Source organism: Maylandia zebra, linkage group LG6 (assembly GCF_041146795.1).
Source record: "Maylandia zebra isolate NMK-2024a linkage group LG6, Mzebra_GT3a, whole genome shotgun sequence".
NCBI lineage: Eukaryota > Metazoa > Chordata > Actinopteri > Cichliformes > Cichlidae > Maylandia > Maylandia zebra.
The window spans coordinates 35405011-35422152 of NC_135172.1; the positions used below are offsets into that span (position 1 = coordinate 35405011).

Here is a 17142-nt window from a genome sequence, read left to right on the forward strand (position 1 = left end):
ACAACTCAGTGTAAATAAGTTTATTATTATCAAACACGAACAAATAAATAACATTTAAAACAAATCAAAAATCCACAACAATACAAAATTTGCAAAAGGTTTTAGCTACAAATATTTAAGGCAACACGAAGAGTAACACTTCAAGTATCAGCCATTGATATGAAGACGAACAAAATACTACTCATATCACAAAAGCAGGGTTTAATATGTGTGAATACAAGAGGTGGCGAATCACAAAGGGGATGAACGAACAGGTGTGTTTCAGCTGGGTGTCCTAATGCACCTCTTTTCCACCCACACAGAGACCTTCCAGAGAACCGGCCCACCTCTCAACTGGTTTTAGTGGCGATTATGCTGAGTTGCGAGAAGTTAAGAAATACTGTGGGAAGAAAAATGATGACAGAGAGAATCTGACGACTGCCTGCTGGTTGTTGTGATAGTCCTTCTCATGGTCACTGACCTGAGGGCCTAAAACACCGTGCCTGGGATCTCTGAAGCGTAGTGCTGGCCTCAGCTTTTGTCACTTGGGACTAGTCTGCACTACACTGGGCACCAGCATTGTCTTTGTGGAAAAGGGGAAATACTGTTTTTTCCACAAAAGACAAAGATTTATAACAGCAGCAGGAAAAACACAAGCAATGCTTATTTCCCATTAAATGTAACACTGAGCCATATAGCACAGCACATACAAGGGTGCTTTTCCAAAGTGTCTGCTCTGAAAAAGCTTATCTACCACATGTTTACTTCCTAACATCATCAAGTGGATCTATTATAATTTTTCTCGTTTTCTGTCATAAATACTTTGGCACAGACAAAAGTTAAGGCTTCACACTGCTCTAACTGTTTTATCTACGCTTGGCTTTAAAAGAATGGTAATATCCCTAATATGGTCTTCTCACAGAAGCCCCACCCACTTTCTGCTTGAAACCTGTTTTATGAGGGGCAGCCAATCAGGAGAAAGTTGACTAAAACAGCTCATTTTAGCTAGTGAACGAGAGCGAGGTGCTACGCCAAAATGTAGTATCAGATAATAAGGAAAACCTTTAACTGTTAATCATGCAAAGCCATGCTGGTAGAGTCAAACAACAAAAAAAGGAACTGGAAATAAGCAGAACAAAACTCCAAGCTATGTTTCAAATCTGAGAGTAAGATTGAAGTATATTTTATTCTGTTTCATAGATGTTTATAAAGCTTATGCAGGAAAAGAGCTGCCAATGTCAGCAAACGTGAAACAAGCTGCTGTGTATCTATTAGATCGCCAACTTTAAGGCATGTGACAGCAGTCACACTTTAAGAATATGTTTCAGGATCTGTGGTCCTGAAATTTCAGTCAAAGTGGTCACAAAGTTAACAAAAGAGGAGCTAAAGTATCTTATTTCAGACAATGGATGGACTGAGGAGCTGCACCAAGCCTCAGCAAAAGACAAATAAGGATATCTGCTACCTGTGAATCATGCAAAGCCACTCTAGTGGAGTTCATGAATAAAAATATTAGGCTGGAAATAAGCACAATTGGTCACCTTTAAACAAAGCGATTGCCTATCTGAAGACTACAATGCACAACCTACTAAAGAGTATTTGTTCCCAACACAAATCTAATATTTGACCCCAAATTTATGAACTGCTGTCTTCCTCTAGTACCCAAAGGAACAGAGAGATGATCAATACTGTTCACTGTAGCTGTCAGAACGTCTGCTGCGAGTCTATAAATCTTTCAGGTGCTGTGAACAACCCTTTAAAGTTGCTGCCAACCGATTTTTTCTGTCAACTCAACATTTTCGCACAAATATCTTCAACATGAATAATCTGAAGATGGCAAAAAAAATTAAATAAATAAATAAATTAAAAAATGCCGGAAGCAGACGTGACATAGCCGCTCCTCTGTAGACACCATGGTGTCAAAAATGTTCTCAAAGCCCCCGAGATGAAATACAATGATATGCATTAGTCATCCATTTGAATCAAATTTGGTTTTTGGATTTGGAAACTCTCAAATGATTAGTAATACTCTATTCATGTAATCACTAGAGGGCTCGTTAGGAGTTCTCACTGGGGCCAATTAGGAAGGTGTCATTGGGGTCTAGAGGAGGAAGCGCTCTTGGGGACCCTCTGAGGATTTGCTCTGAAATGTCCTCGTTTGGTTTCTGGCAGGGGCTCAGCAGAGAATCCAGACTTTTGTGCTGTCCTCGTCATAACCCCGCGGTGCCTTCCTGCAGCCTTTCTTTGGATCCTGAAACAAAGACAAGTTTTAGAGCTGACAAAGAAATGAAGAAGAAAGTTTTTTCTTTCTGTGGTGCAGGATTTTCAATTCATCACAAAATTAAAGGAACTGCTGCATTTTTACCTTGCAATAAAAAGCCACTCCAGTGGTTCTTATGTTACTTGTAATGACTGGGTTTGGTTTGTGAAGAAAACAGAAAAACAGCAACGATGCAGGAAAAACTCACATCATTCCTCTTTTCCTCTCCAGCGACTTCTGTGTTGCAGCTGACAGAAAGCTCTTTCCTCTGGGGCGGCCAGTCTGTGAACCCTAAACACACAAAAGCGCGCACGCACGCACGCACACACACACACACACACACGTAAAAATGCACAATATTTAGAACATAGTCTCTGCAGCAGCCACCAGTCATACTTGCCAACCTTGAGACCTCAGAATTAGGGAGACATTCAAAAGGGATGTTGGGTGGGGGAGTGGTATACATATACATATATATACAGAAAATTAGAATTTTACAATGTTTATTTATTGGATAAAATAAGTTAAATGTCACTGTTAATACTGTCCAGCCGGAAACAGCGGGGCTGTCCAAATTCAGAGGCTGCGTCCACCTGAGGACCCGGCCTTCGCGCACTACAGAAAGCCGGCTAGACCAGAAATGAGCGACTGTGAAATTGGACAGTCTAGCCTTCAGAATTACGTCACGAGCTCTCTCGGTGGAGTGAAACTCTGCTGTCTGCTCCTTGTTATCTAAAATATAACCGGACGCTGGCGTAAATTTTCGAAAAGTTTATTTTGCGACCCAGAATGAGTAATAAGAGTAATATTAAAACTAAGTAGCTGCAGTAGTAGAAGCCATTGTTGGAAACTGGAATTGACCGGCCCAATCTGGGGTTTTTCAATTTTGTTGTCCGGGTGGAAAATCGGGAGAATGGTGGCTCCGGGAGATTTTTGGGAGGGGCACTGAAATTCGGGATTCTCCCAGAAAAATCGGGAGGGTTGGCATGTATGCCACCAGTATCAAAAGCAAATTTATACACTGTTGATGGAATATTAGAATTTCTGCTTCTCAGCCTAGAAACTCAGATCACAAACTAGAGCTGATAGTTTCTCTTTGCCAGCATTAGAAGAACTTGTTTGATGGCACTCAACGGATTGATCAATAATTAGAACAATGTGAAAGTCCAAGGAACTCAGTGAAGATCTAAGAAGGAGAATTGTGGATTTACCAGAGTTAGGAAGGTCTCTTGGAGTCATTTCTAAAGAGATTCCAACATCACCAGTTCAAACAACTGCATCAAAGTTCACATTATTTTTATGTGTCACCACTAGGGCTGGGCCATATCATAACATTCATGGTAATACAGTTATAATGTTGGGCAACGATAAGAAAATGAAATATCATGATATAATATGGGTAAAATACGCATGCACAGTGCCTTCCCCCCCCCCCATACGCACATGGCGGAAAAAGCATAGCGGCGACAGAGAATGAGAAGGGCGAAAGCAGATCGTTGAATGAAACGGATGAACCAGAATTGGTTTGTAAAAATGCAACTTCAGTGGTGTGGAACTGGTTTGGCTTTCTTCTGTCAGATACACACCAGAGCACATTTTTTGGTAGAGCATGCTAGCGGGCTGTCGTTATTACCGTGTTTTTCGGAAAATACGGCACACTTAAAATCAATCGTTTGATTTTCTGAAAAATTGACAGTGCCCCTTATAATCCTGTGTGCCTTATGTATGAATTCTGGTTGTGCTTACTGACTTCGAACTGATTTTATGTGGTACACGGTGCTCAGAAATTTGTCAAAAAATGTTTTAGTACGACTTTCGGAAGCTACAAAGCCGCACTGCTTGATGTCAGAGCATTACGGCTACCGTAGTCGGGAGCCTCGTGGAGTAATACGTACTGTGCTTCAACATAATATTACCGTATTGTGTGTGTATAACCTCTTTTTAAGTTTTGTGGATATTATACATGGTTATGCTGAGGATATGTTGGCCAATTTCCATTGGAAATGCCTTTTGGTTAAACTGTCAGCAAGGAATTTGCATTTGCACTGTTAAATTTTTATATAACTTTAATGCACATAAAAAACAGCTGCTTGTTTAAGTGAAAATACATTGATGGGTTTTTTTGCACTAATAAAGTTGTGGAGTTGTAAAGTATTTTGTCTTGTGTCAATTATATCCTCAGTTATATCGTTATCGCACATTTTCAAATATATATTGTGATAAATATTTTTGGCCATATTGCCTTGCCCTAGTCACCACTTTGCCAGGGTCTGAAAGAAGACCCAAACTGTCACGCTCAGATGAGAGGAAATTGGTTTGGATGTTCAGGAACAACACAGGGACCACCAAGGCTCAAAACTGCCATGAACTGGAAACTGCTGGAACATCAGCATCAGTATCCACCGTGAAATGAGTTGAAACTCAAAATGGACTGAAAGGGTGCAGAGAAAGAAGTCTTTGACCCAAAACTGACACCTCCAGCTTCACTGAAATATGCAGCTAACCACATGGACAAGCCGACTGCCTTCTGGGGAACAGTTTCCTGGTTAGATGAGGCAGAGGTTCAGTCCTGTGCCCAACATGACAAGAGGTATGTTTGGAGGAAAAAGGGGAGACTTTCAAATGTAAGAACACTAGCCCAGCTGTCAAGCATGGTGGTGGCATCATCATGCTCTGGGGCTCCATACAGTTGGGTCTAGAGTGGCCAAATATCCAGCCAGAACTGTGCCAGAAGCTCGTTAATGGCTACAAAAAGGATCTGGCCAAGGTCGAACTTGCTGCAAGAAATTTAACCAACTATTAGTGGGGGTGCATGGATATATTTGAGCTTGTATGTATACTTGACTCTGTGTGGGTTGCAGAAAACCCAAAATAAATTAAATCTTTGGACTTTTTAAAAGTCATTAAAGATGTGTGATGTATATGCTGTACGATGTACCACTCCACCCTGAAAAATGAAGTTAAAAATAAACAAAGACCAAAATTTCTGTGACATTCATGCCGACAGTGAGTGTATACAAACTTCTAACCACAACTGCATTTGTGTGATGTGTCTTTTGACCCAGCTGGTGTACTCTTACATCCTCATGAGCCCTAATTTTATAGTGAAAGTGAGGAAAAAACAAAAACAAAACAGTATGAGTCTTTCTTACTTTAACCTTTTGACTTGCTGTCACATGAACACACAGTCTTATGAATTAATGAGTCTTCAGGTGTGGTACACCGGAACATGGGTAGTATTGTATTGTAACAAGTTACAGCTAACTATATGCATATCCTGTGCATGTCAGGAGTTAAACATAAGGTTAATCACCTGTTATGAAGGACACTTTGGTTAAGTCAAAGGAATAGAGAACATAAAGTGAAATATGATTAGCTGCTCATCCCATCCACTCATATTTTCTCTTCCTGCTGGAGAGATGATCCAGTGTTCATTTTGTTAAAAGCTTTCTCTGACTGCACTAAAATGAATTCATGATTTTGTGCACATATATAAATACACACACACACACACACACACACACACACACACACACACACACACACACACACACACACACACACACACACACGAAGTCTGTCAAACAATGTAACAACATCATATCATTCAGTTTTACTATTGCAATGTAGTATATTCAGAGTTCACCTTTTAGTTTAGAGGTTCAACCATAATAAAGGTTATGCCACAAAATGGAAAACATACTGTTCATTAACATTTAAATGACCTGCATCACTTCTCAGTCATGCTGACTGTTTCTTTGGTGTTTCTGTGAATTGTGGGAGTGCATTATCTCTTTTCCTCTTACAAAAGATTCTGTGTAGCCTCTGCAAAAGGAAGTAATACAGGTGGTAATAAAGGAAGCACTGAAGCACTTTTCCACAGTACTTAGAGAATGTGAATTTTCTTATTAAGACTGCCATTAAAATACTCCAGGGTCACTTTACAGTCACTTGACTGGAGAACCAGAAGAAAACCTGACTACTGACCACATGTGTAAACACAGCTTATGATCTCCTGAAAAGGTTACCTGTCGTCTGAGCTCTCTCTCCTTGGCGAGCTCTCTGTCCCAGCTGATCAGCTGCATTCGCTCTCTGGCTGACAGGTTGAAGAATATGTCGTAGACCTCATAAAGTGCAGCGCGCAGCTGGAGGAGCAAACAATTACAGAGCAGACGATGGCTTCAATGAATGCGTGCAGTCACAGTAACTGTTGTGGTAACTGCTAATGGAGCGAGTAATTGTTGAGTTGACGGTGTGCAGGAGAGCAGAGAGGTTAACAGATGTGTTTACAACATTTATACCTGCAGTGTGACTCTCTCCTCCAGTAAGAGGTCCTGTTTGTTGCAGAGCTGAGTGCTCTGCTGCCGGAGGGCCTGCAGGAACTGCTGTGTGTCCTAAATGAGCAAAAGCACACACACAGCAAAGATTGCGCTATTATTTAGTTATATTTATCATGAATATTATGTTTACACAGAGACAAACTGAATGGTGAAATCTGTCAAATAGATATTTAAAATATTCATGGATTTACGATTAAATTAAAGTACAAAAAACAAAAACAAAAAACGCTGCCAGCACCTGCTGGTTTACATGTTATTTAGTAAAAATTTAAATTTCACCAAAATTAAGAACACAGTTGCTTCAGCTGCTGAAGATACCCCCAATTTTTTTTTCTTCTATTCAAATATCAAACATGGATGGTATAATAATCCCTCAGTCCATTTGAGGGTTGTTTTTACAAACAAATGTAAGACATTGAAGACTTCACTGCAACATTCACACTTTTCAAAGGCATCCAGTGGCTGTGACTGGACTTCTGGTGGTTGCGTTTTGTTATGGTATAAAAGACAAGATGTTGCCAGCAACACTGTGTTCATGTGTGTTGGTTAATCTTATGCTTAACCCACTACCAGTGTTTTAGCCTGTCCAGATGATCAGATTCATCTGTCACTATTAAAAAACAAACGAACGCAAAAACCTCATAAGTGATGGAAAATATTTGTTTAACGCGACCCCTGATTGAGGAAGTCTCTGTTTTAGACTGTATGCTGCACTGTCAAGGACTCCAGGAAGGATCGCAGCTGCATGGCTGTAGCTAAAGGGTATCCTAATAAATTAAATTAGGCACAGCTGTACACATCTGCACACAAGCAGAGCTCATTTAATGACAATAAGAGCATGTGCTGCAAGAAACAGACGTGTCGCTGCTGTCTCCACTCACCCTGACGGTGCGCACCAGCTGTGTCACTCTCTCCGTCCTCAGCAACCTGCGAGTTAGAAAACCCTTCACAGCCGCTGCCAGCAGGGGGCGGTAGTGCTGCGAGCTGGAAGGCTGAGGAAGAGGAGAAAGAAGGGAAAATGAGTGATGAGAGAGGGGTGAATAATGAGAACCAGAGGGGAGGAGAGAGGAGAATGCTAATTCCATCAGTGACAACCAATTAATTTCCCACGCAGCTTCTCAAGGTCTTTTGGTTGGCATCTGTTTAGTGCATCAACGCAAGTGGACTCGTGGCTCATCATTATAATAGAGAATAATAAGCAGAATAATAAGCAGCTGATGTGCCATCACTCACTTGTTGATTCAAGAGCGGTTGCATTAAAAAGACATGTTTGTTGAACAAATGTACTTCTACTGAAGCTGAACTGCTGTGCGGGGAGACGTATAAAAGCACAATAACAGATAAAAAGGGATGCTGATGAGGATTAAGACATGTGGGGGGTGGAGTGTGTTTTACATGAGCGTGTCAGCCAACTGGTGATGACTAAAAATCCTTCAGATAAAAGGGTGAGCAGGGCAAGCTTTCTGCATCACCCACATGAGTGGACAAATATTATGGTAATACCTGAGAGAGGGTAGAAAAGGTCAACGTGTCCCCAAGACGTGAGCCTGACATGGAGCAGGGGAAGGACACGCTCTGAAGGAGACGATAACGGACTGCCAGCGCCTGAGAGACAGAGAGACACATACGGAATAAGAGGAAAAGTTCATGTGTATGTGAGTGCACATTTGGGAGCAGGCAAGGTTGGAAAATATTGAATTGGAAAGGACAGCAAATGAGGCAGGAGAAAGAAATTAATTGAGGGTAGAGACGAAGAGACAGAAGGGGGAGAGATGGGGCACAGAGGTAAGAGGGATGAGATGAGCAGCAGAGCAGAGGGATGACCAGGATGATGAGACGAGAGAGATGGAGGAAATTAATACAGCCAGAGAGTAAAAACAATGTTGGTGGAGGTATAAAACAAAACAAAAAGTGGGATCAGAGGAGAGAGGAGGTAAAAAAAAAAAAAGGAGGGAGGAGAAGGCAAAGGGACCATTAGCGGTGGCACTCAGCGGGACGATCTGGCACTTAACCACAGACGCTCATGAATTAAACAAATTATCCTTTCCTTTTCTGTGTCAATTCCCTCGATCCCCTCCACCCACTACCAGAGAGTCCAGCAGACAGCTCGCTCTCATCACAGCGCAGATGATGGAAGGACGGAGGGGAGTCAAAAAGAAGTCTTTTTATGAAACAGCTTATGTTAATTATATTGTTGTTAAGGATACATAAATTAAACAGAGCCTGTGATTAACAGGGCAAGGACACGGGCCAAGAACAAACACAGACACAAGCTGAAGAAACAGGAACCGGTTGCCAGAGAACAGCAGGCGTCCTTGAAGTCTTGCATGTACACACACACACACACACACACACACACACACACACACACACACACACACACACACACACACACACAGAAAGAGGCGACCGTGCCAGCTCGCCTCTTAGGGATGTAATGAAACATTTATGGTAGAAACCCTTTTTTTTTTTTTTACTGGGGAGAGTCTGAAGGTCTCTTGTAATGAGCAAACGTCTGTAGTCAGCCCACGACCTGGGTCTCCAAAAGCTCACTCTAACAGGTAGGGTGACAGTGTGTGTGTGTGTGTGTGTGTGTGCGTTTGTGTGCACATGGTCACATGTGGAACAATGCCAAAGTCTTTTTCAAATGCCTGCTTCTAGTTTCAAAGAAACATTTAGGGTCAGTATTGTATTACCGCTCAGTAAATTGGCTAGAAACTCACAACGCCTGTTTTCCTCGTCTTTAAAAGATTAAAACTGGAGCTCAGTTTTTATTTCTCATAGGTGACTTTGGGTGAAGTCGGAAACCTTGGCGGAGTGAATTATGGTTGCTGTACTGGAATTACGCAGTGCTAGATCTGTACAGCAATACGTGATGCAATCTAATGCAAGAAGCAGACCAATGGGAGGGAGGTAATATCACTGACTGCGTTTTTACCATATTTAGACTTAGAATAAATGATCACTTGTTCGGGGGTCTCAGGAATATATAATTTCAGATTATTTTTTCCATTTTCTTGATGTAACTTGACAAACAGCTTTAGATTGCATCAAATAAAACAATGACAGAATGACCCTGACAGTGCTCTATACCGCTTCTCTATCATTGTTGAAGAAATCTATTAACAGAAGCAAACTGTCTAAATTCCTTTTCTAATCTGTGGCCTATTTATTTAAACTCATGATTGAATACTCTGTGTAAAAAAAAAGAAGCTAAAAGAACTGCTAAAATATTAATAGATGCCACTCAGATATGAGTAAATGCTGTATTTCTTCTCAACTTTCTTTGTGCATGTGAATATTTTTAGCAACAGACTAAAGAAAAGTATAAAAATGTTTTTCAGCATATAAAATGCAATATTTCTGCGCATACAGCAGTTTCTGGATAACATTTCAAGTCTTCAATCTATTTCAATCTATTTTACATCAAGCTATCCAACTTACAACTCATATTGAACAAATTATTAATAATAATTAATAAATAAACAGGACAGGTGTAATAAGCCTACACCTGTATTTTTTTCCCATTTAATTCAATTCTTTGTTATCATTCTTTATTTTTTATTAGCATTTTTGGTTTGTTATTGTGTGACTTACTGTAAGTAATTATCATCGATATCATCTAGCACTTAATATTCTGAGATCTTTTGTGAATAAATAAATCTCAGTGAGATGTAGAGTGAAATTACCATAAAAAAATAAATAAAGTATAAACACTCTTTTTATTTAACTGCAAACACCTTGGGCGACATGTTTGATGTCAGCTCTGTATGCATGATATTTTAAAGCTGTTCTGATTAAATCCATTAGCTGCAGCAGTGGTCCCTAAACTTTTTCTAACCATAGCACTTCCTGAGATCTAAAAACATTACTTTTTTAGCACTATTGGTTAATTTGATATTTTTTTTCTGTACATCAAACACTCCTCACTAAGACGATAACGATGAGCTGGTATTACCAACTAAACATATGCAAATAATTATCATCGTTATTAAAGTGCCCGATTATTCTCATTGTCAGTTCTATAGATTTATTCTTGGACTCTGCTAAAATACTTTTGTATGAGTCACAATTCAAAATAATCCTTATTTGTTTTATACTGGGCCATGGGGTAGCCCCTCAGAGCATCCTCTCTCTCCACCAAGATGACTTAAGCCAACTTTCTTCTGATTGGCTGCCCCTCATTCTCAAAAGGTTTGAATAGGAGGTTACCCTATTAGGGATATCCACTCTTAGTGACATCATACAGAGCAGAAAAATGGGTGTTTACATCAGTCTAAAGTCTTTGGGTTATGTGTGCTTACACTGTACCATTAGTTAAAACTTTATCAGGAGATTTTGATCCAAATTGGCAACAAACCATCAGAGGTGCAGCAAGTATTAAACAAACGAGTTTGGGAAGAAAATACCTGAAATATACAGAGTAATTTGTACATAGCTGGACTCTCAAATAAACCTTCTGCCACTCTTTTTCTTTGCTTCACATTTGTCTATTTCCACACTTTTAAAAAAATGTTTCAGATCTATCATCTAAAGGAAATATATGAATCCAATAACAAAATAGCAGTAATATGTATAGTACAATACAATAAATAATAAAATAAGTCTCACCTGTAGTAGCTCCTCCTGCTGTCTCCTGTGCTCCTCTTGCAGCGCTCTGACCTGAGCAGCGTGTATCTCTTTCAACTGCTCTCGCTTATCCCTCTGACTGCCGAGACCTTCACACCACTGCCCTGCAGCTACAGACAGGAAACACAACATGTGGTCACATATGAAATTCACTGTTGGCCCACTACATTTGCCTACAGGTCATTTGCACAACTGTTACTATACTTTATAAGATTTGAAAAATTAGCTTTCTAATGATGTAGAGTCTGGGGTTGAGTCTAAATATTTTCTCCTTTTCCCCTTTTTGTGGCACAAAGATTAAAGAAGAGCTGTTATCTTTTTTCTTTACCTTTATTTTCTGTCATATATTACACTTAAACCAAAATCTAAAGACATCATTATGGGCGAGGTGTCTGTCAGTGTCTGGGTGAGCTGTAACATTACCAGCACACCTAACCATTTATAGTGTTGAGGCACCCGAGGCACGATGGAAAGAAAGGTGTCACCACTCGATCAAAGAGTTTTTTTTACACAACACCTCATCATTTCCACGTGATGCACTATCCCCTCCTGTATTAAACACCAAGAGTCTCCAACTCAAGACAAAACAACACAAAGACGTCGGCTATTTTTGGTGCATGTATAAACTGTCAGGCCTCAAACTGTTCTAAACACTGTGTTTCAGGCAGTTTGTTCTACTCTTGGCTCTGTATGATGTCACTGAGAATAAATATCTAATAACTAACATGGTTATTTAAACAACACTTCCTCTTCTCGTCTTACCTCTGGGTGTGCTGGAGTTGGGTCTGACAGAGTCCACTCCCCCACTGGTATTGGCACTCCCTTCCAGTGTCTCCTCCATCGTGTGCATTAGCAGTCTCCGTTTGACCTTGGACACCCCTCCCTGACCGTCACTGCCACTCTGTGGGGTCAGATGCTTTTCTTGCTCAGGATGACCTTGTGACCCTGATCTTTCAGTGAACCACAGGCCAGACGGTGTGTCCACATCATATGACTGATTTAGAGATGGTGAGTGGGTGGAGTTGTGACCTTCTAGGGCCAATTCTTTCCTTCTTTCAACAAGGTGTTTAGTGTTATCTGAAGGCACTGAGATGTAACTCCGAAAAGGAGGATCAGATGGAACATTTCGGAAAACATCGGGAATGCGCATCTGCTGAGCCACAGAAAGGATGCATTTACCAGGTGGCTGCTGCTTTCCGCAATCTCCAGGCTGTGCAGAACTCCCGGTTAGTGCTTCTCTGCTCACTTTTTTCCAACTTTCTCTCTCTGCAGATAAGGTTTTGATCAATTTGCGCTCGCTAAAATCACAGAGCTCATCCCCGTTCTCCTTAACTGTGAGGGGAACATCATCTGTGTCACTGACAGTCGCTTCCGGAACTAAGTCTCCATGCATGTTTCTGTAATTGTTATATAACTGTCTGCTCGACCACTTCCTGTACTCTGCATCACTGCTATTATCACCATGAGCTCTCTGCTTGTCCTCCCAATAATCACTTTTTATTTGCTCATTTGTCATACCCTTAAAACTTAACTCACTTTGCAGGCTGCTCTCAGCTTGGCTGTGACTGTCTTCTTTCAAGTTTTCTTTCACCGTTGACTCAAGATCTGTGATCAGAACCTTAAGACTGGACAGGTCTGACTCCAACTGATCCATGTGCTGTGAACTCTCAGTTAAAATGCTTGTTACTTCCCCTTCAACTGTGAGATTCACTCCGGGAGGACCCACTATAGGACTGTTTTGATGACCTGGATTAACTTCTTCAGAATTGTGATGGTCTTTCAAACCAGTACCAACCTCAAGTTTCCCCTTTGAGGTCTCCTCCACATCAACCTTTTGTCCACTTTTTCTTTTGTAGTGAACAGGGCTCCTGCAGAAGCTAGGGGCTGGGACTGTGCGATATTTCCCTGCTCCTTTAAAAAAAGCTGGAGGATCTTTAACAAGGGAAGTTTCTAATGGCTGTTGCTGGATGAAGGCACTGAATTGTTTTGGCTTTATTAAGACCTCCTGTGAACTGTTCAGCCTATTACTTATGATGATTGTTTCTTCATCAACACTAGTCATTTCCTTATTATCTCCATCTCCTGTTAAATGTGTCATATTTTTCCCAGAGAGTTCACTTTCAATCATCCGCTCATTCTCATAGGATTTCTTTAACGAAGTTTCCACTGACGAGATAAAAGTACTTCTCTTGTCTTTAGTCTTCTTCCCCTCTGCAGTCACAGTGTCCTTGTAAGGGATCTCATCATTCTCCTTATCAGAGCTGCTCTGCTCCTCTGCCTTTGCTCTTGGCTGTTCTTGGGTTCTCTCTTGGATTTTAGTGTTTTTGGCTTGGTTCCTAAGCATCCGCTGGCGCCGTCGATACTCCTGAGATTTCTTCAGCAAGGCCTGGAGGCTCAGACGATAAGGCTCCTCAGACAGCTTTGAGTCTGCTTCATCTACCTGGTTGTCCTCTAGTTCAGTCTCTCTGGGACTACGCTGAACACACAGTTCTGTTGTAAGACGGTGACGAGTGCTTTGTGTGTGTGTTGGATTATCTGAAAAGCTGCTTTTTTCCAAAAAAGCAACTGAGTCCTCATTTTTGTCTAAATGTGCATCTTTGTCAGGGTCATGCACTGAACTAAAGGGATCGTTATCATCACGCATCACACTGTCCAGTTGACCATTTTTAGATTTTTCTGTTGGTAAAGGATTACACAAGAGTGAATCCTCCTCAAATGACGTGCAACAAATTTCTCTCAACTCTGTTAAGTTATCACAAAAAGATGACTCCCGCCCACTCCTCTCTAATTCCTCTCCATCTATGGGAGGGTGGCTGATAATATCTGGCATCTTGGCGATTGTATTTGAGGTGTTGTGAAGAAAAAAGCCCACTGTGTTATAAAATCCTTCTGAGTAGTCGGAGACATTGCTCTCGTTTTCTGCATTAATCCTTTCAGGGATAGCAGTACAGTTTTCTACATTCTCGTTGGTGACATAACCTGAGGAGAGCGACTGGCAGCTTGCACTATGTAAAAAATTTGGCTGTGATCCTTGTTGGCTGTTAACTTGGTCAGTAAGGCATCCTTCCTGGTAATTTTCCTGAGGTGTCACGTTAGAGGCGAAAAAGGGACTATATGTCGTCGATGTCAGTGGAGGAAGACAAACACCAACTTTTCCTTTCGCTGCAGCTGGGAGCGAAACATTATCACTGCTTCCCGCAAAAAAATCATCCGGACACACCAGTCCACCAGTGGTTTTACGGAAATATGAAGATTGTGTGATAATTTCTGACTCTTGAAGCAACTCCTCGAGTGTTGGTGTCTTCCTCAGCTGGAAAAACATGAGCAGAAACAAAAATAATGCAATGAGATTTTAAAAAATGTGCTTTTCCCTGTTCAATACAACAATGCCAAACGCTGATTATGCCAAAAAACATAATTACAGCTATTTTAGTTGGTAATTTTAATTTTCAACACTTATGCATATAATGAACTTTCAATACATCTTTTTACAGGGGATTACCCTGGAACTTTAAAAATAATTTCAACATACAAACAAATAAATAAATTATTAAAAAGCGGGGTGTACAACGTGGAGTACAGTGTGTTGTCTGGTAGAGCTAGGCCCAGAGTAGTGGGTGTTTTGGACCATAAAGTCCATCTGCCAAGGGCCATGTACATATATACCACAGCTTCCACTGCAAAATGTCCATACTGGCAGATGGAAGCTTAAAAACGGCCCAGGTGGCAGCAGACTTCCTTGGAAGACCAGCAAAGTATCAACAGGAAGAGAGATGGACAGGCAAAGCCTAATATTCAACTCGGTCATGCACTACTAAAAGCAAACCAGGTAGGAGTCCCTCAGTGACAGACGGGCAATGCAGCAGACAGACCTTGCTACCAAAAGGTTCTCAAATGTTTTCTGTGTTCTTGACTCAAGCTGAACTTTGAGTGATTTGGGTTTTTAAGGAGGGGCTTAAAAAGATTTAAATGAAAGGTGTGCAACTGATTTAAAACACAAAACAAATAAGAGATTTGTCTTGTGTTTGAATATAAAAATGATAGTTTTTGCACAACTGCCAAGAGCCAAAGCCAAAACTTACATTAATTCCAATTAATTGCCCACCCTGTGAGCCAGTATAGTGACATTTCATGATGGCTGAAGCAACTGTTTTACTGCATCAATGGTCCATTGGGTAAATGCATAACCTTATTTGTATCGGCGCAGGCTATCAGCCAAAGAATACTTGATTAATTGCAATATTTGAGTCCATCTGTATTGGACAAATTTATATAAAGTGACCACCCTCTTGGGAGGTGGATAGTCCAGATTCAAGCAGAATTTGTTTTTTAATTATTTCATGTAATTACTCACGTTAAATGGCACAGCTGGCCATACAGCACCTGAAAGCGCTATAGATTTACTTCTGTCATATTAAACTGTATTGTTGCATTTGAGTCCACAAATCATATGTGCAAACTGTGATGGTGATGTACTATTATACATTAGACGTCTCTCTCCCTATAAAAGAAAACTAAAGATTACAATATTCCTTCCGTATTTTGTGCCCGGACTCTGTCATTCTCAACTGAAGCTGCTCTCACACAAGGAGCCAACAGCATAGGTTACAAACAAAACAAAGCTTAAATTACCTGAACGCTGTGCAGAATCGTCTGGATGTAGGCCATCCGGGGATCATCTCTGAACTGAACTGTGTGGGCAGCAGCTTCGTCTCTGAGTCGACGCATCTCCTCTCTCTGTTTCTCTGAGAGCTGTGTCATCACAAAACAGACATGAGTTATCTGGAATTAATACTGTTTCATTTCAAACAAGTCTGCTTCTGTTTTATCATTATTATTAATGGATGCCTATAATTTACATTAAAGGGAGATAGGCAGCATGTCTCAGTGACTGAATTAATATGCGTCATTTTCCTTCAAACTAAGAGTGCATCTATCTATAAAAAAATAAGTTCAGCCTTTTGCTAAAATGATCAACCATGATGACAGCCGTAAACTTGTCCAGCACCAGAGGAGGGAGGATGGATCGTCCATAGAAGCGGATGACAGAGGATGCAGATGAGGGTCTGTGGTTTTCCTCCTCTTTCTCTTCTCTTCTCCTGAGCTGAGGAAGAAGATGCTGCACAAACTCTTCGTATTCCTCCATTACTCTTCATCGGAACACAGTAGAGATTAACTTTGGGCAGTTTAACGGCTAAAAAATTACTACCAAGTTATTGTTTGCTAACGCTAGTTTGCTAGCTAGCTTAGCTAACATAACGCTAGCTTTGGCTGCTTTTTGTTACCGTTTAAAAGTAGACCCATAAACTTAAAAAAAAAAAAAGAAGACACTGGGTTAAACTCAGCAAAGGTAGACGCTACAGCTATACTGTTGGTCCTCTTATAAGCAACACAAAAGACAGTCTGGTCAGGTCCACTGGGGGGAATCAATGTTTACATTTTTACCGCCTCTCCTCCGGGGCAACAACCGGGTAAAGAACGACAGTGACGGTTACAGAGCGCCGAAAACCCGGAGTGGATTCACACCAGGGTTCAACAAACACCCCCTTTACAACACAAAAGCATTTCACGGGAAAGGAAGAAAACCGCTACAACGTTACGTCGGACAAAGTATAAGAAGTGGATTTAATACTTAAAAAATAATGAGAAGAAATTACTTTTCACTGAACTCAGACTAACGTGATACTGCCCCCTACAGGCCTGACTGACCAAAGAAAAACATGCAGAAAAGTATGGAGATACTTTGGTGTCAGACGGAAGAGAATTAAGGGAATACAACGCTCGCATTTATTTATTTATTTACTGGTTAAATATTTTTACGATTAAAATTAGAATCCAAAGAATTTAAAAATCTAAATTTGCTTGTTGTTGTTCTTCCAGGGCCCTGTCCCAAAAAGCAAGTTTATGTTTTCCTTATCTGGCTTTACTTAAGCC

General features: G+C 40.7%; 1 protein-coding gene across 1 annotated transcript; it reads right to left on the minus strand.

Annotated features, from left to right (window-relative positions):
• Positions 1-5: 5 nt before the first annotated feature.
• On the minus strand, positions 6-16874 carry cp110 (centriolar coiled-coil protein 110). Its single transcript, XM_004539013.5, has 10 exons — positions 16217-16874; positions 15841-15960; positions 11971-14518; positions 11191-11318; positions 8083-8184; positions 7461-7571; positions 6541-6633; positions 6268-6384; positions 2448-2530; positions 6-2230 (listed from the first exon to the last, which is right to left on the minus strand). The coding sequence occupies exons 1-10, from the start codon at positions 16352-16354 to the stop codon at positions 2071-2073; spliced, it is 3600 nt and encodes a 1199-aa protein (XP_004539070.3). The 5' UTR covers positions 16355-16874; the 3' UTR covers positions 6-2070.
• Positions 16875-17142: the final 268 nt, after the last annotated feature.